This window comes from Eptatretus burgeri, chromosome 14 (assembly GCF_056783735.1).
Source record: "Eptatretus burgeri isolate ZD-2024b chromosome 14, Ebu_testis_v1, whole genome shotgun sequence".
Classification (NCBI taxonomy): Eukaryota; Metazoa; Chordata; class Myxini; order Myxiniformes; family Myxinidae; genus Eptatretus; species Eptatretus burgeri.
Genome location: NC_140974.1, coordinates 57,988,319 through 58,015,986, shown reverse-complemented (window position 1 = coordinate 58,015,986; position 27,668 = coordinate 57,988,319). Strand labels below are relative to the sequence as shown.

The following is a 27,668-nucleotide window of genomic DNA, read 5'->3' as shown; positions in this document are numbered from 1 at the left end:
GATCGTAGAGGGAGGACGGTGAGATGGCAGATGTTTAAAAAGAGAAATTTGCATCGACATTTACCGAGGAGTGGGCAGGAAATGCACCGCATCCAATCTCTAATTAGGAACAATTAAGCTTCAGTGGAGAAGGATGGAGATGGTTAAACGCATTGTAGTTTGTAAGCAGGAAGTTAGGAATTGTGAGAGTACATAATCCTTGAGCCCAGGTAGCTCGCATCAGGGTAGTGTGAAGGAAGCACACAAAGAGGTTGATGTAGTGCAAGCTGGTGCAGCCAACTCAATTAGGAGAGAAAAGCGAGCGGACGCGAGGAAGATTGCAAATCTATAATAAATATTTGAAAAAAAAATGTAGTGCTGCAACAATTTAATAATTATATCCTGTCCCATTCCCAATAAAGAAAAACAGTCTTAAGCCATCATGGGCAAGACTCGTACAATATTATAGTATCAGGGGTTTAGATATTGCATTCATCGTCTTCTCTGCACTCTGCATTTGAGGTGTAAATGTTACGACTGGGGCCTTGGTATCCTCATGATACACACATGCCTCGTCCTTGGTAAAATATTCATTCACTCTTCTTGCTGGAGCCAACCATTTGCACTTCCTTTTGCACCATTATCTGTTCACCATTCTGTTTGCATCGGCATCAAAGTTGCAAATAAATAAATATATAATAATTGCTTGCAAATCAACTCAGAAGCAAACAAACAAAGCTCGATCACATCAGCAAAGTGTTGGAAAACTTTATGAAATGGTAAGTTGCGATTTGTAGCACAGTTTACACAAGATAGCCAATTCCTTTCCCAGAATGTGAGGAAAAAGTTGAAGAAAGAAAAAAAAAAACAGGGAAGAAACTGCACAAAAAGATGGAGCAGGCTTTGTACGCTAAGGCCTTCGCTGCATCATCACGTCATCACAAGGCACAAGCTCAGAGATGCCTCGGTCACTTTGCACTTGGTATAAAGTTACCTTTGCTTTGACAGTGCAAAGTAAGCTCTCTTTGCTGGCAAATTCGAGCAAGAAAAGAACAAAACGTGGTTGGGTGAATAACACACTGTGGATCTCAACCAGTTTCGAGTCTAGAAAAGACGACGACGATGAAGAGCGTGGTTTTGGACAGAAGCTGTCAAAATGTTAAATAGGGCTTGTGGATCAAACGAGTAATCGTAATCGTTCCTCAAAATGGAACATTCTCGATGTCAAGCATTGCCTTATTTTGAACGTTTTACCACCGTACGTAAAATCATCAACACCAATCAAACAATAAAAACTGTCACAGCACAGTGAGTTTACTGTCCATTGTTGGATTTGTGAAATTCCTCGCCTGGCAAAGCTGCAAACCGTCACACAAAATAATCAATACTGTTCCCCGGAGAAGGATATCAAATCAAAACTCTTCGAGCTCAAATGAAGACCGTTGAGAAAGAATAACAAGGCCTCGGAGTTGTCTTGTTAAAAGGACACCCTACAACAGGCGAACGGACCTGCAATTTGTGCCTGAAGTCTCACTGGTTATTGAAATTGTTGGGTTCACAATAACCAAGGCCTTCAAGAATCTCCCATCCCATGATGAAGCAGTCAATGGGTCTATCACTTTAACATCGTAGACAGGTCGGTGGTCTTTCTTTCATCTACAATCTCATTTCTGGTCGAGCACCCCCTGCTCTTTAAACCCCACCCCCCAGGTTCCTGTAGGGTACACACAGTCAATCAACAACCCCCTTCTGGTGAAACTCCCAAAATCCAAGATCGCTGCTTCCCTCCACTCATGCGTTCCTTCACCCCACTCATCTCCACTCCTGCGTTCTTTCCCTCCCACTCATGTGTTCCTCCCATCCACCCCCCCACCCCCACATGTGGAACCCACTTCCATACTTTCTTCAATCTCATTCTTCCCTCCAGGTCTTTAAGATAGCCGTTCACCACCATCTCAGATCGTCCCCAATCCAAAACCATGATCTTTTTCACCCTCATTAACCCCCCCAAGCTCTCTTTCCAAATTTCCAGTTTTTTCCTTCCTGAGCTTCCTTCTGCATCCATATTGACCACCCATTGCGTCCTCCCCACACCCAAGTCTCCCTCTAATTTGTCTTTCAACTCAGCTGTTGGTGTTTATGCCTGGTGTTGGCTTAATGGTTGGGGTGGTGGGCTTGGGATCCGAGGATCCCGAGTTCAAATCCTGCTAGGCTGTTGCATGAATACCAGGTGGGGTTGACTCTGCCTGTCGTCCTTCCGAGGTCGGCAAAATGAGTGCCAGCTTGCTGGTATCCTGTGTCGGAGTGGCGACCCATCCAGGATTGTGCCCAACAGCCAAGGAGACTGCTTAGGCAGCACCAACGCTCTGCACAGAGTATTGTCCCAATGGATGGATGGATGTTGGCATTTCCCCCTCTCTGCACTGTTTGTTTTATCGTGTTGTGTCCTGATCCATTCAGTGTTCGAGCTCTTCCACGAGCCTCGACTCTGTATTATACAAAAAAAACCTGTCGAGTCAAGTTACACCACAGCAAACATCAAACTCGTTTATCGCCGAGGAATGATGCCGTTAAAACATATTAAAACATATGTGAAAAAGTGATAGCTTTTTGCACGATGTGAAAGTCATTGATTTGGCAGACGACCACCACCCCCAAAAACCCTGCCGTTCCACCACCTACAGAGGTCGTATTACACGCAACTCTGCTGCATTGCTCCCTTCCGACTCACAATAAGTGGTTGTGCACATGTTGCTGGAGGAACAATGCAAGCTGTTTGAATACTAATAATCCCACAAACACCAGCACTAAAAGTCCCTCAATCTATCCGATGTCCACGCTCTCTACTGCATCTTCAATCCTAAACGGTCCCAGGTCTCTTTAATGGACAAGCACTTCGTAAACCACTCCGTGGTGCAGTGTCTCGTGGCGCACAAAAAGCCACGGGGTCCCAAAAGGATATAGAGACACGATCGCCGCCATCACCAGTAGAAAGATTTTGTGAGGAACCCCGCTGCAGTGCTGAGCCAACTGGCTGCACCACCCTCGGGCTTCGCACCGACACGGGACACGGCACGGCCACGCGCTTTTGTGGGACTCTCATCTTCCGGCAAGTATTCCGGCAGCTCCGTGTTTTCGCCCACACTGTCAGAACACCGGCCCAGCTCTACCAGCATCTGTTTGTTTGCATGCCAGGCCGAGAAAGCATCACACGGTTACTCCTGGCAATCAACGGAGCAAATATACCCATGGTGTAGCATTTCAATTATAATTTTGGCAATAGAGTGGGACAAAGCAATTCCTTTATTTGGTACCCTGTTCTTTGAGCAAGTCTTTTATTATTTCACCAAATTTATAAACCATTTTGCTTCTTTCAAGAACAGGTTCTTGCATAGGCTGAACGACAAAATGGAATGACGATTAATTTGCCAAACAAATAACACGTGTCCAGGCAAACACTGTCAGGCTCAAATTGATCGAAGTTCGACCAACTAACTAAGAGCAGAATAAGAATAGGAGACCAGGAATGGTTGCATGAATCATTTCAGAAATTATGGGAATTATCGTTGTGTCTCACAGTCGTGTAGTCCTGCATTCAGTCTGACCGACTCGTCTGATGTCATGACCGAAGTGTTGAACAAAGTCCTTCTGACATCCCCTAATGAACTGTGTGTTACACTTCATGTTCATAGCTCTCATTTAGCATGCCTTATATCTACATCTGGATTAGCCATTTCTTCCTGCTCCTTTAAAAATTGTGATATCACCAAAAGACCCACCCCCTAGTCAGGCTGAAGTCTCCGAGAATGGGAATGAAATTGGCAAATCACATCCTCTTGGCATCCGATCGATCTCCTCTTTGGCGATGCTGAAAGGATTATCCATCGCCCTTTACCTCGAATGGTAGCAATTATGATGCTTTCAGATTCATCAACAATTGTGGCAAAATTTGCACTTGCCAATTAGTTTTGCCACTTGCAGTTGTCCTTTCACAAACTATAACAATAATGATTACAAACTTTGTATTCTACAATCTCCTTTCTGGTCTTGCACCCTCTGCCCTCTCCATGTGTGCTCTGTCCACCCCCACCCCACCCTCCACAGGTTTCTGCAGGGCTCACGTGGTCCGACAGAGTAACCCTCTTCTGGTGAAACTGTCAGTATCCCTTCTGAAAATCCAGGCTCACTCATTTGTTCCTCTTTTTTTTTTTCCCCCACCTGTGTAAAGGCCCCTGTCACACCTTGACGATTTAGCCAGCGAATGCCGACGTATGAAAAATTTGTCTAAAACGCTGGCACACGTCGAATACGTATGGGTAAGTTTTGTATACGTTAAGAGCATGTTGGCATACGTCGTAGTACGCTGGCATACATCGTAGTACGCCGAGCTCGTCGACAAATTTTCCATGCTTGAAATTTTTCGACGTATGCCAGCGTATGACTCACACGTTCCGCATAACGCTGGCCATAAGTTGTAGGCACGTTACGTGATCATTGACACACGTCGACACACATTACTTGTAAGTTACTCATAAGCCGAAACACGTCGAGGTAATGGTTAGCGTCAGTGTTCCAGACTCCCTGGTTATTTTTTTTTTCCTTAGGTATGACGGTGATGTTAACACTTCGATTTCTAGTGCGGTTATAATATAATATAATTAATAGGCTGCCGCTCAACGATTTAAATCATAACCGCACTAGAAATCGAAGTGTCAACATCACCGTCATACCGAAGGAAAAAAAAAAAACCAGGGAGTCTGGAACACTGACGCTAACCATTACCTCGACGTGTTTCGACTGATGAGTAACTTACAAGTAACATGTGTTGACGTGTGTCAACGATCACGTAACGTGCCTACAACTTATGGCCAGCGTATGCGGAACGTGTGTCATACGCCGAGTACGTCGAAAAATTTTCAACATGCTGAAAATTTGGCGACGTACTCGGCATACTACGACGTATGCCAGCGTGCTTCAGCGTGCTATTAACGTATACAAAACTTACCCATAACGTATTCAACGTGTGCCATCGTATTCGGCAAATTTTTCATACGTCGGCATACGCTGGCTAAAACGTCAAGGTGTGACAGTGGCTTGACACTTCGATGTCGATTGCGGTTATGATTTGAATCGTCGAGCCGCAGCCTTTTAATAGCCTACGCCACATGATCGTCGGCGATACGCTGCCGCGCTATGCATAAGTTAGACTATCGTTGGGCATAGCTTGTGAACGCCGACAACACGCTCAGCATTCGTTGATATAAGTTATCTCTATGTTATTGAAACGTTCTGTGTACGTTACTAATACGTTATGCATACGTCCAACTCGTTATGAATACGTCCAAAACTGGAAAAAACCATCAATAGTTCAGCGTACGCCAGCGTTTTACATACATTTTGATACCTTGCCATACGCTGGCTAAAACGTCAAGGTGTGACAGGGCCCTAACCAACTTACTCAGTCTGTTCAATCTCATTCTTCTCTCCATGGCTTCAAGATGGCCGTTCACCTCATGTTCACACCCGCCCCCCCTCCCCCGCCCCCATTTATACTCACTGTCATTTCTATCCTCATTAACCCTACCCAAGCACACCCTTTCCTTTCCAGATTATGTTTTCTCCTCTCTCCCTTCATCCTCCATCACACTTTCCTTTTTTGTTGCATTGTCATTTTATACCCAGTTTTACCTTCCAGTTCTTTCATTGCCTTATTTCTGCATTTAAGTTTGTATCCATCTTGTTCATCATTCTCCTGTGTCCCCGTAACTCCCCTACCCTTACTCTCATTGTTCCTCCTCATGTCCCTTTATGTCCTTATGTCCATCTACCCAAATGTTTATACAATTCCCCGTGTTCCATTGTGTTCAACTTCTTGCACAAACCTCAACTCTATCACATAAAATTGAAAGCAGGTCATGAGAGCATCAAGTCTTAGTGTTCATGTAATTTATATCTTAAGCTCCTTAAAGACCTCTACAAATAAAAACAGTGAGAAAGGTACACAGCTCACCTCCTCACCACTGTCAGTTCTCACGACCTGCTGAGCAGACATCACCTTTGTAGCCGCAATGGCAGTAGCCAAAGACTGAAAAATAGAATTAAACAACAACAGTCAAGATCACCTGCACTGGATATGCAACTAGGGCATTGAAAAGTAACTCCTCCAATTTTATTTCTCTGAAACAGGTAAAGATATTCGAATGAAACAAAGCGCAGTTCGCACATTACTTTTTCCCGTCACTGGGTGCAAAGTTTTGTGATTCTGAAATTTCCAGACTTGGTGGTGTAATGGTTTGAGCATCCCCTCCGAGTCTGGGAGGTTGACGGTTCAAACCCCGGCTGAGTCATACCAAAGACTTTAAAAATGGGATGTGCTGCTTCCTTGCTTGATTTTCGGCATTTAAAAAGGATAAAACACAGATAATCCCCATAGGTTGGTATCCATGGGGAAGAGGAAATTCTTCCTTTGGAAATGCCCCGCTGAGTGTGGTGAGAAATGCGGCACCATTGTTGTGACGTCGCTGGTACCCAGAGTGCCCCGGGAAGTGATGGCTCTTCCCCCAAAGTTCATTGGCTGTATTTGTCTCGTCTAACCGTCCTGAATTGCGTTTCGTGTATTCGTGTGTGTGTGTGTGTCAGCTCCACTACAGGCCTTAGATACTGGAAAAATAATTAAAAAAAGACGTCTCAGTGGTACATTTGTCAAGATGGCAGAGGGCAGCACGACATTGTCAGTGCTGTGAAGAGTTGGGATGACTGACTGGAAATGAGAGTTGGGTGCACCACTATGACTGAGAATAAGAGATGGCCAATGGAGTCAATTAGGGTGGCAGCTTGGGATCCAAGGGTTCTGAGTTCAAGCCTCGTTGCCCGCTGAATTACTTCACCAGGGGGTTGACTCAGCCTGCCATCCTTCCGAGGTCAGCATAATGAGTACCAGCTTGCTGGGGATGATCGAGTCATTCGAGTATCCTGCGTCGGAGTGGCGACCCGTCCAGGATTGTGCCCAATAGCCAAGGAAACGGCTTCGGCAGCACCGACGCTCTGTACAGAGTATGGTTCCAATGGATGGATGGAATAGAGTCAATAAAGATTGATGTTAGTATCTATCATGGGTTCATCCGAATATCTTTACCTGTGTTTGGAGATAAAGAATAGGAGGCATTATTTTTCAACATGCCGTTGTACTATTCGATAAGAACAAAACTTTGACGGTTCATAAATGTGGGATATATTGATGTAAGAGGTTCAATGGGAAATTTTTTAAAAGTGCATTGTTGTTCAAAAGAGAAAAAGTCATCAGAAATCCATCGATACATCTTTCAGCATCTGGTAAAAGTACCCTTCGTGCTGTGTGGAACCTAACATAAATTCATGAATAACAGAGGCTGAGCCAAAAGTTTACCATTTTAAAATGTTTGTTTTTTTTTTTAATCTTGCTGAAGCCATGAAGGCATAAACACATGTCCAAGACCGAAACTAAAACTGATATATTGAACACTGCCTCCTCATTAAGTCTTTGGAGGTCAGTCAGTCTCAATCTCTCTTTCACCTCTCACCTCTGCTTTGAGATCCGAACGCATACGAATGATACAGCGCTGAGATGCCATTTGGAACGTGAAGCTGATCACTCCCCGCACCTTGAGCAGCACTTCCTCACATAAGGATCTTCTTACCTGTTATGGTGAAACAATAAGTCATGGAAGTGCCCGGTCAATAACAAAAACAAGGATCTACCTGGAGTTTCTTCGGAGAGAGATATGTAATTATCCTTCTGATTCTCAGTGCTCATGACCCCACCTGCACGTCGTTTCATGGGTTAATCAGAAGAGCAGATCGCCAAAGGTGAATAAGCAATTCGGACATAAGGAAATGTTTGTGTGTAACAAGCATATCGGGTCAAACAGCCTTTTATTTATTACATGTTAAATTTAATATTTATCATTATTTTAATAAAATAGATTCATGGGAGAAAAATAATTAATTGGAATTATTGATAAACTTGTTTATTAAATTTTATTCCAAACAACCATCTCCTCTTTTTCTCTCATCCCCTCTTCCTGTCCAGGGTGGAGTTCCTCAAGGCAGTGTTCTGGGCCCTGTTCTTTTTCTGGTTTTCATCAATGATCTCTCCGACTCTCTGGAAAATCCTCTTTATCTCGTTGATGACTCCACCCTCTGCCGTACCATTTCTCATCCCTTGAATCGGCAGGCAGCTGCCTCTTCACTCTCTGCACACCTAGTTAAAATCACAAGCTGGTCCAACACTTGGAACATGTCTTTCAATCCTGACAAATCTCACACTCTCACGATGTCTCTCCGAAAGGACCATCTGGACCCCCCCCCCACCCCCCAAACCAAAATACTTTCTCAACAATCCCCTTGAAGAAATTCTTTCATTCAAGATTTTAGGCCTCACTTTCTACCATGATCTTGCCTGAGAAAGAAAGCCACATCTCCAAGCTGGCCTCCAAAGCCAGTCGTCGACTGGGCATCCTACTGGGCATCCTACGTCGTGCAAAGTCCTTCATTGGCACACTTGAGCTTCCACCCACTTACAAAGCTTTCATCTGCAGTCTGGTGGAATACTGCTTTCCCCTCTGGGGTGGTGCTCCTGCCTCACACCGAGCTCGACTTGACTCTGGAAACCAAGACTGAGGATCATTGGTATCTCCCGCGATGAAGCTGAGTCTTCGGGTCTCTCACTCTCTCACCGGAGGCAGGTCAGTGGTCAGTCTGTCTTCTACCGCCTCTTCTCCGGCCTTCATTTCCCCCCCCCCCAGACTGTATGTGAACTGTCCCCCCTCGGTCCACCAAAAAAACCTTTCTGGTGAAACTGTATGCCTGGTGTCGGCTTAATGATTAGGGTGGTAGGCTTTGGATCCTACGATCCTGAGTTCAAATCACACTCAGCTGTTGAATTAATACCAGGTGGGGTTGACTCTGCTTGTCATCCTTCTGAGGTCAGCAAAAATGAGTGCCAGCTTGCTGGTACTCTGTGGCGGAGTGGCGACTCGTCCAGGATTGTGCCCAATAGCCAAGGAGACCGCTTCGGCAGCACCGATGCTCTGCACGGAGTATGGTCCCAATAGATGTAATGGGTGAAACTACAAGAATCACTGCTCACCTTCACTCTTTCATTCCTCTTTTTCCCCCACCTCTGGAACAAATTCACACTCTCAATCCCACTCCTGGTGAACAGCTGTTCACCACCATCTCATAACTTCCCACATCCAAAATCTTGATCTTTTCTACTCCCCGTTAATCCTCCCCAAACCCACCTCCTTCAAATCTCTGTTTTCCTTCTTGAAAGTCCCTGTAGTGTCCATCCTGTTTACCATGTGTACCCCACCCCATCCCTCTCCTTTCCACAGATCTATTGTCTCTGTTCCCCACTACTTTGTGCTTCCCTCTCCAACCCCTCTTGTCTCCTGCCTTGTTATATGTTTCTGTGTATTAGCTCTTACATAAGCCTCGACATGGTATTCAAAAAAAAAAGAAGTGCCCAAAAATGAATGTAGAAATTTTTCTTCCTTGTCATGTACGAACCCTACGAACGAGTTGTGCTGACAGGATGGCCTAGAGGTACACACAGTCACCTCAAAGCTGGCTAACCCGGGTTTGAATCCCGACCCAGCTATAAACAGTCACCCCGCTGTTTCGTAGGCAGGGTGATTCATCAATGTGTATGCCGTCCCTCAAATGGGCGTCCCGTCTGGCAGCATTCATTGGTCGACGTTAAAGATCCCACAGTTACCTTCACAAAGAGGAAGCGAGCTACTGCTGGCACCCTGAACAAATTTCAAAATCATTATCCCATTCGAGGTATTGTGGGGACCCAAATATACATGTAAACAACAAACACGTAAACCAGAGAAATAGTTACCAGTGACGTGTGGTGTCCTGGACGAGGTAACCATAATGCACCAGACATTGTACGACGTTGGACTTTGTGATCAGTTGCCACTCCAACAATGAGAAATTTTAGTTAAGAACAGAATAGGCCACCCACAGTGATGCTGAGAGAACCAGGACTGGAAGATGGATACTGGAACAATGGAAACGTATTGCGTGGCCCACCAAATGTATCACAAATTAGTTTGATTGGACGGAAGGATTCGTCTGCAATGGAAGCGTCACACATTATTGGACTCAAAGTTGTTTCATGAAGATGCACTGCCGGAGGTTTAGGAATAGGATCTTCACTTCGCAGCAACATCAGATTACAACGATGGTCCGTCTGAGAGGGATCAAAAACAAACCAGCTTAATGTTTTATCCAAACAACGAAAGGGTACTTTGGGACGATAATTACACCATAAATAAAGCTCATGTGATTTGCGCTCCTTTACTATCTTGGACAGAAATCGTTTATTCTGCTCTTAAGCACATCAAGAAAGTTGATGGCTGGTGTAAATGTGAAACGAGAAGAGGAAGAGAGACATGTTTGTATCGAATTATTTTTGAGGGAGATGAGGAGGAAAGAGATCAAGCATATCTGTTCGTGTTTGTCCTGTGCTTCAACTCATCAAATGAAGCTCAAAAACTCAGGTTAAATGGAAAGCATGCTCAGAGCAAGATGCAAGCCACTTCCTCAAAGGCCTGCCGCAGTAAGCACTTAACACAATTCTGGAACAGTGGGTCACGAAAGCAATGCCTTTTCCATGTATTTAATCAAATGCAAAGACTTTCGCGGACTAAACATTTCACGCGTTAAATAGCAACACAAAAACCTGCCTCAAGACCGAACCCTCATATTAGTTGGCTCCAAATTGCTTTGGTCTTGTTGTACAACACACGTCTGGGGCAATACGTATGTTAAACGTTTTGTACTCACCACGTCTGTGAGGCCATCCACCTGCAGAATGACCATCTTGGCACGCTTGTTTGTATGGCCCAAAAAGAACTGTGGTCTGCGCCCACGCGCGGCTTGGCTGGGACGCGCCAACAGCTCGAAGATCTCGCTTGCCAGGCTTCGGTCCTCTTCTGTGGACGTCGCACTGTTGACCAGATAAGAGGCACCCTCGGGATGTGGGCGAGGTTTACCGGGGAAGCGGCACGGTGCCGCTAATCCCGTGCACGCTGGGAATGGCGAAAGGCCTTTTGAGGTGCAAAACCCCTCAGATAATGGTTTTAAAGCATCAGCGATGAATAAGAGCATTCAACCCATTCCAAGGGTGATCAAAACAAGGCTGGTCACCACAGACCGAGCATTAGTCAAAAGTTGCACGACGACGTCGGACTCGAATAGCAGCAAACATCATTTTAGGCATTGTGCTCGAACGCTTTATTTTCACAATGACCTCGGACCCAGGGAAGAGGCTTGTTACATGCATCATGTGCAGGACAAAGACATTAGGAGATGGTGTCCTTTAACACGAATTACAAAGACATTGACAGACACTGGACAAATCAAGACATTATGTGGGATTTGAACCCGGCATCCTACTACATGACATTCCCTTCACGCACGCACACGTATTACATTCTACAATTATCTCCATGACTTGAAAACAGTGGACAACAAAACCATCAGAATGCACAAACACGACATCATGAACAGCAAGCACAACCGAAACGACAACAATTAAAAACCACCTTTACAGATTCAAATTCACAAAACTTCTAATTGTTTCCCTCTTCCTCCCACCCCCCCCCAACCCCCTCTCGCCTTTTCCTATTTCCCAATTAACAGCCGCATGAGTGTGAAATGATTCATTTGCCAAAAGGCTCTTAGCCAAAGTGACTTCATTCCACATCTTATTACGTGGAATAAAATGAACAACCTTTTGCACACGTCCAATTAATGGCATATTTTGCCCGATTGTTTGGCTTCGTGTGTGATAAACGACATGGCCGTCATTGTGGCAATTAGTCGCGATTGAAGGAAACACATTTTTCCTGAAAGTGAAAAACAACATTGCACTTTCAATATTGATTTTCTTAAGCAGTTTCAAAAGCCAGGTTTCTCGTATGGGAGGGGAGGAGGGAATGTAAATGCAGATTTAAGCACGATCAAGTAGAAACATGGCGATACCGAGAGATCGCGCCATGGAGAGCAAAACGTTGCTTTTCTCGCGTGGTCGGCATCGGGGTGGGATCCATTGGCCAGGGTGATATTAGGCCTCGAATGCAGAGATCTTCCTGGGCCAAAAATAAATAAAAAAGAAGTCGGGATTCGTAAGGTCGGCATGCAACTCCCAATTTTACAGACCGAGACGCTCGGTGCCGTGGTATTGGCCGTTTCGTCGGCTATCTTTAACAAAGTCGTAACCAATTTGTGACAAAGATCTGGGAAGACAATCGGCGTGATTGATATGCGTGACTCGAAAAATACAATAAATAAGAAGCAAGTTTGCGGTTTGTTTGAACGATCTGGCAGCCACCATATTCCAGCTGGAGATCGTTTGGTTGCCGTACACACAGTTTGCCTCTTCCTCGGTGTGCAGTTTCGTGATGTGAGCCTCCAGTCAGAGATAATCAAGTAACGAGTCGAAAATGCCAAAAGTTTTCACAAAAGCATTTTTCAGGCTGAGAATGAAAGTTTCTTTGCAGAAACCGTCTCTCCGTTTGCCTCCAAATACTTTCACTGCGAGTAAAAGTGACTACAGTAGCTCCCAGCTGAGGAATGGCAGTATGTAACCAAAATATCTCGAAAAGTTAAACTATAGCGAAGTCGATGGCATGCCATCACAAATCCCCACGCTTCCCACCTAAAGCAAAGTTGAAAGAGGGCAAAAAGTTCCACCATGAATTTTATTTTCCTGTTACAACCCCATGATCCCAAGTCCCCACCCTCGAGGGCATAAACCGAGGCTCAAATCTTTTTTTTTTTAAATGAAGTATTCCATGCGGCCCCCAGTGTTGATTGCATATACAAAGTTTCATTAAAAAAAATCTTAAAAGTGTGCCCGTAATTGCATTTTTTGGTATTCGACCTTTTGACCTCGCCCCAAAGGGGGCGGGACAAAATGATACTGCTCTCACACCTTCTTGCCATGTGATGATCATAGCTGTCAAGTTTGGTGAATTTCTGCACAACGGTTTAGGAGATAGCATGACAGATGGACAAACAGACAGACGATGGACGGAACTGATTACAATAACCCCCCCCCCTCACCCTGGCATCCTCCCACCCCATTAAAAAAAAAACAAGTGTGAGGAGAGAGAGAGAATCCATTCATTGGCACATTGTAATCCCAGCCACTTTTTGACTGCGTCCTTGGGTTAACCTTCAGCGCGATGCAGTAATCTCATCACGGATCCGACGCGCTGGAAGAGTACAAATCGATGAAGCGCAGAACGCTACATGCTTGCACAAGAACAAGACACGGATACCGCATCGTCCGCCGAACCGAAACGAGGCGTCGATAGCGGCGCAACGATGCTCCCAGGGTTTATAATCACAAGATGGATGACAAGTATCCTGAGCGAGAGGTTTTCATAACACGACCCAACTTTTGCAGAAAGACGAAGCACAAACAATAAGCAATAAATAAATCGCAACTTATCAAGCAGAGCGTAAATGCGACGCTTGGGGAAGCTTGTCCCGTGACGGTAATATGAAAATCCAATACTCAAACTTCCCACTCGCATCAACACGTTTCCATCCTTTCAACACCCATCATGGCAAAATGCTTGGGTGTAATCATTCAAAACCTCTTCACAATATTGCATCGACGGTTTATCACTTTGTGACAACAAGCTTAGTGAACTTTTATTTGATGTATTAGACAAAGTAGCCATCATCAAACTGTCGACGGGTGCCATTGTCGGACCTTGTGCTCGATTAGCAACGTGGGCAGAGGTGCGTGAAAACGTGGGATCCACAAACTCCACAAAGATTCACAAAACTATAAGAATTCCCTTTTGGCTCAAGCAGTCATGCGATTAGATTGGAGTACGAGGACGATCGGGACCATGCGTGCAGACCATTCTCGTTCATATTTTTCCCTGAGATGCCTTGTAATTACGTTTCCGAAAACAAAAAAGTTTTGACACTTCACACGCACCACAAAATTACAAGTTATTTGCCAGAATACAAAATTGTTCTGACTGTCATTATTTCAAACGTATAGCACACAAGATGCCCCTTGGCCACGCCAATTGACAAGGCACTTACGCAAAACATTCTGGGACACTCGTGACGTTTCCATGATCAACATGTCTTTGTCCCATTTAGAAGCAAACTCAACAGTGAGCAGCATTAAAATTGATCCCTTAGATTGCTGTTTTCACTAAACTGTGACCTGGATATTTAAAACCATTTAGTTGACAGTTGTTTTTAACAAAGCTTGAGTGGCTTTTTACTTTCAAGTACCCACAACAGCAGCACTTTGACAAAATTTCTACATCGGTAAAAACACGCCACGTCGAACCGACCAACAGATTCTCTTCCACAAGATGCTGCACCGTGGGATATCTACCTGATTAGGTTTTCATAGCAATCCAGCAATACCCTGATCATTCGTTAACAGAGGCTTTTATGGCCCCTCTCATGAATCTCAATTGCCAATGCCATGGGTAAAATGAGGGCTTTGAATCCTCCACATGTTTATTTGTTTCACAAAGGCCAAGTAATAATGCTAACTCTTTAACCATACCAACTTCCACATTCTCTTCAATATCATTCTTCCCTCCAAGTCTTCAAGACAGATGTTCACCACCATCTCAGATCATCCCCCGTGCAAAACATTGATCTTTTTTTACCCCTGTTAACCCCCACCCCAAGCCCACCTACACCTAAATTTCCAATTTTTCCTTCCTGAGTCTTTGCTTCTGTATCCATCTTGTCCACCCCGTGCGTCCTCCCATACCCGTCATTCTTCCCCACATCCCTTATTTGTCCGTCTCCCTCTATTATTTTGTCCTTCAACTCTGCTGTTGGTATTCCCCCCTCTCTCTCTCTCGACTGCTGCTTTTGTTCTGTTGCATCCTGATCCGTTCAGTACACTAGCTATTCCACGAGCCTTGACTTTGTGCCACCCCCCCCCCAACCCCCCAAAAAAAGAAGAAAAATAAAATGGAAGGAAAGTGGGAATGGAGAATATGGAGGGAAGAAGAGGGGCGTTGAACAGGGGTTTGGCAGGGGGGATAAAGGAGAGAGGAATGCATTAAAAGGAAAGGTAAGGAGAAGGGTTAAATTCCTATAGGGAATGTGTGGGTGTCCCTTCAACCAAGATCATAAGTTCCATGCGATTTGACAAAATTCACGAGAAACTATTCTACAAATCAATGACTTCATCTTGAAGGAGTTGGGGGAATAAATCAGCGAATAGAATGAAATGATCTCACCTCATCACGATACCCTTCAGACTTTCCATCATTCCGAGTTCGCTCTTCATCCTCTGCCGATTGGCACTGCTCTCTGCCAAGTAACGAAGTGCCTGGAACAAAAGCGTGACGTGCACACGTTCAACTGGAGCTACACTCGACCCAGAATTTACAGTCACAGTCGTAAATATATCAAAGTACAAGGCGGAAAGAAAGAAGGGCTGACGAAGAATGCATGGGAGGGATTAAGGAAGTGACCAAAACTATTCAATGTACCTGTAAGGCAGAGAAAACCACAGCATTGTCCACATGGTCGAGAAAGAGCACTAGGCCAGGCAGGCAGCCATGATCTCGGACAATGACGTCACGGTTTTGCGGTTCGGAGGCGAGGTCACGCAATTGGTTCACCACAGAGAGCGCATCAGGGGTCTCTGCCAGTGCCATGACAAGCCAACCAAACGCCCTGCCACCTTGCATCCAAAATTCCAGAGGAGGATAATCGAGGGTCAGAGGGCTTTGGATGTGTTGCAGGTAGGCTGTTACTTGACTTGGTTAAAGGCCAACACTTCTTTAAAAAGATTAAAAAGAGCAATACGTGACTTTCTTAATGATGTAATCCGCCCCAAAATGTTCGGTGTGCATGTGCAGAAATCTCAGGAAACTGCATAGTTAGTGGCAAAATAAAATATTTTAACGTGTGCGAGATTTAGTGGGGTAACTTAGCTGAATATAGCATAACAATTGTGCATTTTGTGAAGAAAGCACCAAATTTGGCACACGAGTAGCCTAACATATTATGAACAGATTTGGATATTGGGCCATCTCAAATTCAGCCGCTGATGGCTGTGGCAGCCATTTTCTACTGCCATCAAAAATTTTGAGATGGCCCAATATCCAAATCTGTTCATAATATGTTAGGCTACTAGTGTGCCAAATTTGGTGCTTTTCTCACAAAATGCACAATTGTTATGCTAAGTTGCCCCACTAATTAGGATTGTCACCTGAAATGGCTTAAAAAGCTTCTAAAAGAAGCCAAAAATACTTGTAAAAGTACCGGAGAGAAAGGGCTGGGTCTCTGCATGACAAAAGACTTGGAGAACTCTCTCAGCACGCCAAATGGACAGCTGCTCCTACTGCAAACTCCCGACCGTGTGGGCCGGTGTAAGTGAAGACATGTTACCCCAAACCCCCGACATGTTACGGCCCGAGTGAAGACATGTTACCCCAAACCCCCGACGGATTGCTACCAGTGAATGGGCTGTGTATCTGGATTAGGTGTTTTTGAACACCAATGGGAAGGACATATATGGGGCTTGTGAATGTACAGGGGAAGTTTGAAATGATAATTACTATTGATGTTTGGAGAGTGGGAGGGGGGAGCAAAGTGAGCTGAGAGGGTTGTTGTAAATATATTGCTTGTTTGGGTTCTGGGCACACAAGAGAGATTACACTGGATTTTTGCATCTATTGTTAAAGGTTGAAGCGTCCGTCTGTGTGTGTGGATGTATGTGCGCTATCCACTCTGCTGACGCTCGCTTGTACCAAGAGGAAATGGTACCGAAGCTGACACCTCTCATCTGGAGATATTTCTCGTATTCCTCTATTTCTGTGAGTCCGATATTGCATTCAGGAACAGAACAATTATGATTTACCATTTTAAAATTTCCACTGTTGTGTAAATGCTTAAAATCATGTTAAAAAGACGATTAGAATCACAGCTTTTGCACTAGTAACGACAAGTTAAAAGTGTCCCAGCGAACAGAACCGAGTCACGGAAAATGCACGGGCAGCACACATGCGAAAGGCCTCGTTTTGAAAGTCACGTATTGGCAATCAAGCACCAACACCACAGAACAAAACTACTCAATTCCCACAGCATTGGCACAAAGATATTGACGACCTATACTACTATACCCTTTACAGTTTAAGGAGCAGCTACAAGGCAACATGATAAATGTTATTTCACATCAGTTTAATCAATTCACAGTTCATACTCGCATATCACTTTTATACCAAGAGGCATTATCCTCCCAAACAGCTAACTTTTTAACCATATTGACATGCCTGATAGCTAGTTGGGTAGGTTGATCACAAAGGAAGGAAAAAGGTGACAGACTACAATAAATACAGTGAACGAAGTAACACGTAAAACTTTGTCACCCACCCCTAGTACCTCCAAGGTGAAAGTAAATTACAATAACACCTGTTAAAAAAACAAACACTTTCACCTTACTTTCAGATCACCCCTCGTAACTTAATTGCACAATCCTGTTTAGCATTCATCTCCGTTTGTGTCTTTACCGATCGAATTCAAATTTAACCAGGTCATCCAGATTTTCCAAAACGTGAAGATGGCATAAAGTTCCAACAACAATGACCCAATACCAAATTTTGAGTTTAAAAAAAAATTCCATTTTGACCCCTGTGACCCCAAATCCCCACCACCTGGGACATGAACCGGGGGTCAAATCCCCAAAAAATCGTTACATATTTCATGCTTCTCCCAATGTTGATTATATATATATATATATATATATATATATATATATATATATATATATATATATATATATATAGGTTCATTCAAAAAAAATGCTTTAAAAGTGTTCACATAATTGCATTTTTTGGGGTATTTGACCTTTTAACCCCACCCCAGGGGACGGGGCCAAAAATGATACTGCTTTTGCAACTTCTTGCCATGTGGTGATCAAAACGATGAAGTTTGATGAATTTCTGCCCAACCGTTTAGGAGATAGCATGACGGACAGACAGACAGACAGACACAGACGGATGAGCTGATTACAATATCCCCTTGTTTTTTTTTGAAAAACGGCATGGTTAATAACTTTATTCACAAGCAAATGCTCATGGAAGCTCTTGGCAGCTTTGTCCAAAACTGGTTTCAGTGAAGGATCCAATTCCTTGCGAGTCCATCAAGCAATCATTTAAATGTCCCTTTTGAAAACTTTGAATCACAAAGTCAGTTTAACTTGTAATTAGAAGCCATGCAACATTACTTCATATTTAACTAGAGGGGGAGCACTCGGGAGAGTGCAAAACCTCCGCCGCCAATACTGCTGGGTCACTCAAGTGAACCTTATATCTTATTCATTAAATATGTCAACAGTGCTGACAGAGTTATAGTTCTTTTCTCCAACATTTTTTTTTGGGGGGGGGGTTGGAAATCACTTAAAACATGTAGAAATGGAAAGAAAAGAAATCGAAATTTTATTGAAAAAAAGTTGCAACAATTTTTTTTTCTCTAACAAATTTTTTTTGGGGGGGGGGGGGGTTGGAAATCACTTAAAACATGTAAAAATGCAAAAAAAAAATTCCCCCTTTTTGGGGGGGTAACAATTTTTTTGGGGGGGTTGGAAATCACTTAAAACATGCAGAAATGCAAAAAAAAATTGTTTTCTCTAACAATTTTTTGGGGGGGGTTGGAAATCACTTAAAACATGTAGAAATGCAAAAAAAAAAAATTTTTCTCTAACAATTTTTGTTGTGGGGCGGCTAACAATTTTGGGGGGGGGGGTTGGAAATCACTTGAAACATGTAGAAATGCAAAAAAAAAGAAATCGAAATTTTGTTGAAAAAAAAGTTGCAAAATTTTTTTTTTCTCTAACAATTATTTTGGGGGGGGGGGGTTGGAAATCACTTAAAACATGTAGAAATGCAAAAAAAAAAACTTTTTTTTCTCTAACAATTTTTTGGGGGAGGGGTTGGAAATCACTTAAAACATGCAGAAATGCAAAAAAACAAAAAACAATGTCACCCGCAGGGTGACCCGTATCTTGCTAAAAGGTGACCACGTGTGACTTTTTAAAGGTCACACTGAGGTGAACAGAGCTGCTATCCACCAGGAGCGACTCCTTGAGGAATATCTGCCTACGAGAGATTCCGATGAGAATCGTTCTTCAGAGTAACCATGAAAAATATGCGTTTGCCTCATAACGTCACCAAATGACGTCATAATGTCTCATGCTTGACATATCTAGAAAGCACTCATCGAGGTGTTCAATTTGAGGTACTACACGATATGGTTCCTAAAACTTGAAAATTTGACCTTGGGGTCAAATATGTTTGACCTCAGGCGCTAACCATGAAGGTCAAGGCCAATCGCCACCAAAAATTAATCAGCTGAGCGCCAGACCATGAACTATATTCCCATGAAGTTTGAAGACGATCCGATCAAAATTACTCAAAAAATAAGGGTTTCGTCGACTCCCCTGATTTGTGACAAAGTGACCTTGACCTTCAAAATTTTATGTGCTGAAAGGGACCTCTATAGGCCTCTGATATGCGAAGTTACAAAAATTTCCAATGATAACTGTGCTCTGCAGAATTTTTTATACGTGATTACAGACAAACAAACAAACAAAAAAAAAACATACAAGCTGACTTACATATCTTGCAAAAACTTCGTTTTGGCAAGATAAAAACAAAAATTTCTCTAACAATTTTTTTTTGGGGGGGGGGGGACCAAGTCCAAAATTTAATGGCATGATCCTTGGACCATACCTAACACCCCCACCAAGTTTCGTCGAAATCTGTCGAGGAGTTTTTCCGTAATACTGTTCACAAACAAACAAACAAACAGAAAGGGGTGAAAACAGTAACCTCCATCCATCTTCGAAGATGGCGGAGGTTAACTAGAAGGGTACTCGGTAGAGCGCATACCTCCGCCACGTAATGCCTGATCCACGAGAACACATCGGGCCCCATGAGTTTTTGAAATATCATGCTATGTTTCATTTCGGCCCTTTCTCTCATTGGTGAAGAATCACTTTAAAAATTAAATAATTCTCGTATCCAGATTCGGATTCAGATCTTCACCATCAAACCAATTCGTCCTTGTCACACATCCAATGTGTCCATGAAGTTTCATCCCAATCTGTCCACAAATTTTTGAGATATCGCGCTATATATTAGTTTAGCCCTATCGCTCAATGGTGAAGAATCACTTAAAAAATTCTAGTTGTCGGACCCGGACCCGGATCTGGATCTTCACCAAAATCTAATGAGTTCGTCCTTGTCACACACCGAACCTGTCCACGAAATTTCATCCGGATCCATTCACAACTTGAGATAACCTGCACACAGACAAACAGACAAACAAACAGACAAGCCGGTAGGCGGCGATGGGTCGCCAAGCATGGAAACTATAAGATATAGAGCAAAATGGATGTCATATAGCAGATAGGGAATCACCTTAAGATTATGCATATCAAATCTCATCCAGTTCTATCCATTGGTAACTACTCGGTATCCATTTGAATGAAAAGTACCGAAAATGCGGTTTGAAATCGGAAATCCCCAAAGTTCGAGGGGGTGCTGTGGGTGAACAAAGATCTAAATCGAAAATCCGGCTCGATAGTTTGTGCACAATGTATTCCCGACGATTAGTGTGAATTTTCATGACCATCCGACCATAACCCTAGGAGGAGTAGCATTTGGCGCGAAGGCATCTCCAGCTTTCGCATTTTATCGATTTTTGCACTCATTGACCTTTGACCCCTGATCTAAGCGAAATCGGTCAATATGTCGTGAGGCAAAGTTGTAGTACTCATTGAGTAGCATGAACCTGCAAAGTTTCATTCGTATCGATGCACTCACCTGATTGCAAGGGGGCCTTCAATTTTCGCCAATTTTCGCGCATACCCTAATTGTAGGGGGTGCTGCGGGTAAAGTATTCCATATATCACAAAAACCGGAATATATTTGATAGAGCATCACCTGTAGATAATTCGTGCCAAATTTCATAACCCTACGTGGGATAATGGCTTTCGGAATTGATTTCGCATGAACGGAACCGATTTTGAAGGTTTTTCGGTTGTTGCTAGGGAACCAAAGCGTCCCTAGCAACCATCACAATTTCCAAAGCACAAGTCATAAGATGTACCAACCACCCGAGTTTGGTCAAAATCCGCCCACGTTTACTACCAATTATGCTGATGACAAACAAACAAACATCCAAGCAAACATACAGAATAACTGACAATTAGGGTCACCTATTTTGGCGACCCAACAGAAAGGGATGAAATCAACCTCCTTCACCTTCGGTGGTGGAGGAAATAATCTCCAACAGTTAAATACTAATCCTATACGTTAATTCGGTAAGTAGCAATACCTGCCTCGAGAAACGACAACTACTCACAGCCGACAAAGCCTTTTACTTCACTTGATGGAGTGCTGCTCTTCCCTATGGGCTGGTACCCCAGCATTACATATTTTCCTGGATTATGTGGCATCTAAAGCTCTCAACATTATTAGAAACTCTCACGACGAGATGGAATCACAGGGGTAGTTTCGTGGTCTCTCTGTTTTACTCCCTCTTCTTGAGTCTCACTCTCTCTCTGTCTTCCGCTCTTCTTCGATACATGCAATCTTCCAGTAACCCCCTCCTGGTTCAAATCCCAAAATCCAGGCTTTCCACACACCTCTTTTATTCCTACTTTTTCCACTTTGGAGAATAACCTTCCTGATACGGTGCAACCCCAACTCTTCCCTCTGGGACTTCAAGCACGTGCTACACCACCATCTCGTGTCATCCCACATTCCTATCCGTGATCTTTTTAACCCCATTAACCCTCTCGCAGGTTTCTGTGTCTCTGTCTGTCTGTCTGTCTGTGTCTCTCTGTGTGTCTCTGTGTGTCTCTGTGTGTCTCTGTGTGTCTCTGTGTGTCTCTGTGTGTCTCTGTGTCTCTCTGTGTCTCTCTGTGTCTCTCTGTGTCTCTCTGTGTCTCTCTGTGTCTCTCTCTCTCTCTCTCTCTCTCTCTCTCTCTCTCTCTCTCTCTCTCTCTCTCTCTCTCTCTCTCTCTCTCTCTCTCTCTCTCTCTCTCTCTCTCTCTCTCTCTCTCTCTCTCTCTCTCTCTCTCTCTCTCTCTCTCTCTCTCTCTGTGTCTCTCTTCCTCTGTCATGTCTCTCTCCTCTTTTCCTGTTCATTCTAACCCTCACTTGTATCAAAATGCAGAATCACTAGCATTACCTATTCTTGTTAGTCGTTTCCCTCTTTCACCCCACTCTTCCTCAAGCCTCAATTTTGAATGTAAAAATAACCTCAAAAGCTCATCATCTCATTTTATTTTTCCCATTCTGAATTATGGAAGTTGGAATTATTCCATGAGTTTTGGTTTTCAGGATCAATACGGCAAACTACTACAACAACCAATCCACATACCCAGCTGAGGGGCATAGCGACCCCCCTTGGGGGGTTGACCCTTTTGCACTTCGTTCCCTTGGGACAGGGATAATGCGAGGTTCGGGTCAGAATTTTTTTCATCATGGTGCCGGCAATACCTCGCCTACTCTTCACGAAGGACACCATGGCATCTTTAACGTCCACCAAACTAATACTGGCAGACGGGACACCCGGCATAATGTCCATCCGAGGGACGGCACACGCATTGATGAATCTCAGTACCTGTGAATCACCAGGATTTCAGTTTATAGGAATGCCAGTATGACAGTATATAGGTATGTCAGGATGACAGTTTTCGGTATTGTTGCGGAAATGGCCCTTAGTGTGTTATTAAATATAGGATTAGCCCAGATCCCCCATTAAATGCATGTTTAGCCAGGTTGTTCGGTAATTGGACGTGACATGTGTGTCGGGAGGTGAAGTAGGCTGTTCGTGCAGTGGTGGTGCACCGAGAGGTTCTTCTTCTTCGTTCCCCTCTCCGGACAATAGGCCCCGCCCAGCGCTCTGAGAGGGAGTGGCCTAGAGAAGCGAGCGCCGGGAAGGCGAAGGTGGGACTGAGAGCGCCGAGGTGGTGCGATCCGCTGTACAGGGGACGGCTGTGTCTGTTTTGCGATCGGCTTTCATGAGGAGCGAGCCAAAAGAAAGGAAGGGAAGGGACTGCATGGGGTCTGTCTGCCATCTGCTGAGGGAGTAACTGAGCCTAAGTGTCGAGTGAGGATTCTGCTGTATAGAAACGACTCGTGGGAGGATGCAATCTGCATCGAGAGGAACTGGCTTCTGTGTGAGTCGGCGATCGACTTTATGAGGAGGTCATCGACAGGTTCAACCATGTGTTTAACCACAGAGCCTCTGTCCCTACTCACCTCACGGCTCGCATGTTTGTCGATCCGCCGGTGGAGCCCAACACCTCGATTTGGCCTTGTCTGGTGGACAGGCCAGGCCCAGACTTGAATGCGAGACCTTGTGAAAAGCCAGCTAGAGCATACCGTGGATCTTTCGTCTTGGGCCGTCGACCTCACGGGGTCTGGACACGCCGAGGCTGCGTGCGCAAGTGGTGCCGGAAGAAGGAAAATTATGACGCCGCCGCCATCTTGTCACGCGGCGTGCTCGAATCCGTTGACATCGGCTTGTCACCAGCTGCATTCGGGCCTTTGACACTTTTCCTCTTGTCCATGAAGCATCACCAAGTACTCTGTGTCTTGTCTGCATGCTGTCCGTGTCTTGTCTGCATGTTGTCTAAGGTTTATCTCACTTGGATTCCCTTCAAAACCCGTAATCCGTAGCTCCTGAGTTAAGAACGGGTTATAGATTAATTATCACATTGTCGTGAATGCTTTGCTTGTGTTGTGTTCGTATGAAGTTGCCGCTTTGGGTTTGTTCATGCCGTGCTGAGAAACAATTCGCTCGAATGGTATATAAAACCAAAATGGTTACAGATTGGCAGAATTCGCTCGGTCTCTGACAAAACCAGTCTGTAACCGGGTTCTATTCCCCCAACTGGTAAGGTCCAGGTGTACGTTGGTATCGTGATTCGAGGCGCGTGACCCGAGGCCTGTGCCGAGCTAGCCGGTGTTATAACCCTGGAGACGGCGGTGCTGTTAAGTGACGCCGAATATTCAACATTTGAATGTTGAGAGTAGGGTGCGAGCCCCATCACTCGTCCGAATCCTTAACACTGGGGTCAAGAGTCGGGTGCGAATCCCGCCACCGCTGAATCTATAACAGTATGTCAGGATGACAGTTTATAGGTATGTCAGGATGACAGTTTATAGGTATGTCAGGATGACAGTTTATAGGTATGTCAGGATGACAGTTTATAGGTATGTCAGGATGACAGTTTATAGGTATGTCAGGATGACAGTTTATAGGTATGTCAGGATGACAGTTTATAGGTATTTCAGGATGACAGTTTATAGGTATTTCAGGATGACAGTTTGTAGGTATGTCAGGATGACAGTTTGTAGGTATTTCAGGATGACAGTTTGTAGGTATGTCAGGATGACAGTTTATAGGTATGTCAGGATGACAGTTTATAGGTATGTCAGGATGACAGTTTATAGGTATGTCAGGATGACAGTTTATAGGTATGTCAGGATGACAGTTTATAGGTATGTCAGGATGACAGTTTATAGGTATTTCAGGATGACAGTTTATAGGTATGTCAGGATGACAGTTTATCGGTATTTCAGGATGACAGTTTATAGGTATTTCAGGATGACAGTTTAAAGGTATGTCAGGATGACAGTTTGTAGGTATGGCAGGATAACAGTTTATAGGTATGTCAGGATGACAGTTTGTAGGTATTTCAGGATGACAGTTTATAGGTATGTCAGGATGACAGTTTATCGGTATTTCAGGATGACAGTTTATAGGTATGTCAGGATGACAGTTTATCGGTATTTCAGGATGACAGTTTATAGGTATTTCAGGATGACAGTTTATAGGTATTTCAGGATGACAGTTTAAAGGTATGTCAGGATGACAGTTTATAGGTATGTCAGGATGACAGTTTATCGGTATTTCAGGATGACAGTTTATCGGTATTTCAGGATGACAGTTTATCGGTATTTCAGGATGACAGTTTATAGGTATTTCAGGATGACAGTTTAAAGGTATGTCAGGATGACAGTTTATAGGTATTTCAGGATGACAGTTTGTAGGTATGGCAGGATAACAGTTTAAAGGTATTTCAGGATGACAGTTTATAGGTATTTCAGGATGACAGTTTGTAGGTATGGCAGGATAACAGTTTAAAGGTATTTCAGGATGACAGTTTGTAGGTATGTCAGGATGACAGTTTGTAGGCATGTCAGGATGACAGTTTGTAGGTATGTCAGGATGACAGTTTGTAGGTATGTCAGGATGACAGTTTGTAGGTATTTCAGGATGACAGTTTGTAGGTATGTCAGGATGACAGTTTGTAGGTATGTCAGGATGACAGTTTGTAGGTATGTCAGGATGACAGTTTATAGGTATGTCAGGATGACAGTTTATAGGTATGTCAGGATGACAGTTTGTAGGTATGCCAGTTTATAGGTATGTCAGGATGACAGTTTGTAGGTATGTCAGGATGACAGTTTATAGGTATGTCAGGATGACAGTTTGTAGGTATGTCAGGATGACAGTTTATAGGTATGTCAGGATGACAGTTTGTAGGTATGTCAGGATGACAGTTTGTAGGTATGTCAGGATGACAGTTTGTAGGTATGTAAGGATGACAGTTTGTAGGTATGCCAACCCAGACGAGACAGCTTCGAGGTGAGTGTGCATACCTGTAGGCCATCCTGCCAGCCCAATAAAACAACACACAAAACAAATAGTCATCTCGAATCATTAGCTTCATGTACAAGGACTCACAAACAACACATCAAACGGACAACAAACAAAGCACTCGTTCTCAACAACTGAAGTCCCTTGTTATCAATTCTCAACTACCTGCAGAATTGTTCCCTCGAACCTCTTTGGTTATTTCACGTCCTTTATAAATCTTCCCGGATATTTCACATTCAGTCCAACGACGTCGATTTCCTCTTTCTATGAAAAGTCCTTCATTTAATCGACGTTGCTCGGTATTGGGTTTATTAACGGTTCGAACAACAGGCGGCTGACAGGCCTCAGCCTCGGATAACGTGACCCCTGGGCCTTGATGGCGCTCCGACTGACTTTAACCTCCACATCACACAAACGTTAACCCCGGACTGAGTTCCCACCTCAGAGCGATCCAAGGTCCGCTCGGAGAATCATGGTGGGAATGCCCTGTCACGACCTCAGCTCCCCGCTCGACCGAACGCCGGAACACGACGTCACTTCCGCTTCTCGCAAGAAAAAAACAAACAAAAACAAATCGCCTCGCGCTAAAAGCTCAAAAAACGTGTTTTTTTTTTTTTTAAGCGAAAGTGATTTTCAAAAATACTTTCGCATCGGGATTCTTCATTATAAATATGTTATACGTCACCACGTCATGTAATTAAATATCATTTATCAATGAGTTTGCATGACGTTTCATTTATCTGGGCACTGATTGGTCGAGGTTTGACGGCTCGTTGACCAATAGAATGGGTTTTGCGAACACGTGCGGCAGGCGGGGCTTGTGCTTGATGGCGGTAAGTAGGTGTCGTTTGTGTCGAATATTCCGTGGTTCTCTGCGCAGGGTGCGAAGGAGAGCCGGTTCTGGAGGAGTACAAACGGGTGCATTACTTTGTGTCGGCCAGAACTCACAAAACGTGACCGAAGAACGCTTGGAGATGGAATTCAAATGTTTGTAAATGGTGTGAGGAGCGGTCGATGAATGCGGCCAATCAGCGATTCCCTCCGGGTGACGTCATGAAAACGCTGATGGATCTCCCCCTTGAAGTTTATTAGTTCACGAGCGCCAGCCAGAGTGACCTCCATATTCGTTATGTTGGGTAGTCAGTCGATCTTGTCGAAAAAAAAAATATTTTTTTTTTTCAAAAATTTTTTTTTTTTGAGATTTGTACTTCCCTTATCAGTATTTAAAATGGCGATTTCAGTTAATACAATGGCGATTTCGATGAAACTTGGTTGGTACGTTCATACCATGACCTAGTTGTGTGCAAATGAGAACCGTTGCTATGGACACCACCGTTGCCTAGCAACGGGACTTTGAAATTTTTGAAAAATCATAAAAAATTTATTTTTTCGAAAATCAAAAATCGGGCCACGAGCGACTGTGGGCAGTACATTCAGCCATATTGTCAAAAATTTCCAGCCGGATCCCATGAAAACTGTCGGAGACGATAGACTTTGAATGAACCCTGGTCGAAAACGATAAAAAACTAAGTTCGTTATATCTCAGTGACTATGAGACAGATATACATGAAACTGGTATGGTAGGTTCATGGTATGTCCTAGTTATGTGTGAGAAAGAACCGTTGCTATGGACCCCTCCGTTGCCGAGCAACGGCCGGAAAACCTCTAAATGTGGGGGTATTTTAACAAAAAACAATCTGTAGCATTAACCCTTGAAGCTCGAATCATGAATTTTGTTGTGCTTAATCCTCAGGTCATTCCCCATCGAACGGGCTCATCGCGTCAGGTTCTATTGGGTAGTCAACTACCCATGTCCGCCTACCGGCTTGTCTGTCTGTTTGTCAATCGCCTACAGGTCAGAATTTTAAACCGATCTTCACAAAACTTCACCACATGGAAGAGTTTATCATAAGGAAGAAGTCTATTGTTTTTGAGATCCAAAGGTC

At 43.9% G+C, this 27,668-nt stretch overlaps 1 protein-coding gene across 2 annotated transcripts; it reads right to left on the bottom strand.

Annotated features, from left to right (window-relative positions):
- Nucleotides 1-733: 733 nt before the first annotated feature.
- Nucleotides 734-26,286, bottom strand: ARMC1 (armadillo repeat containing 1). Of its 2 annotated transcripts, none has more exons than XM_085855044.1 (7): nucleotides 26,163-26,286; nucleotides 15,528-15,721; nucleotides 15,273-15,364; nucleotides 10,816-10,978; nucleotides 7,539-7,655; nucleotides 5,990-6,064; nucleotides 734-3,155 (listed from the first exon to the last, which is right to left on the bottom strand). In XM_085855044.1, the coding sequence occupies exons 2-7, from the start codon at nucleotides 15,693-15,695 to the stop codon at nucleotides 2,961-2,963; spliced, it is 810 nt and encodes a 269-aa protein (XP_085711170.1). In that variant the 5' UTR covers nucleotides 15,696-15,721; nucleotides 26,163-26,286; the 3' UTR covers nucleotides 734-2,960. The 2 variants fall into 2 exon arrangements, with proteins under 2 accessions (XP_085711170.1, XP_085711171.1); XM_085855045.1 differs by lacking the exon at nucleotides 26,163-26,286 and adding an exon at nucleotides 25,888-26,156.
- Nucleotides 26,287-27,668: the final 1,382 nt, after the last annotated feature.

Coding starts and splice junctions, on each gene's coding strand:
- ARMC1 (XM_085855044.1), bottom strand. CDS start 15,695: ATGGCACTGGCAGAGACCCCTGATGCGCTCTCTGTGGTGAACCAATTG. Junction 15,365..15,527: donor TGGTTTTCTCTGCCTTACAG/GTACATTGAATA, acceptor CTTTTGTTCCAG/GCACTTCGTTACTTGGCAGA. Junction 6,065..7,538: donor GTTCGGATCTCAAAGCAGAG/GTGAGAGGTGAA, acceptor TCTATTTTTCAG/TCTTTGGCTACTGCCATTGC.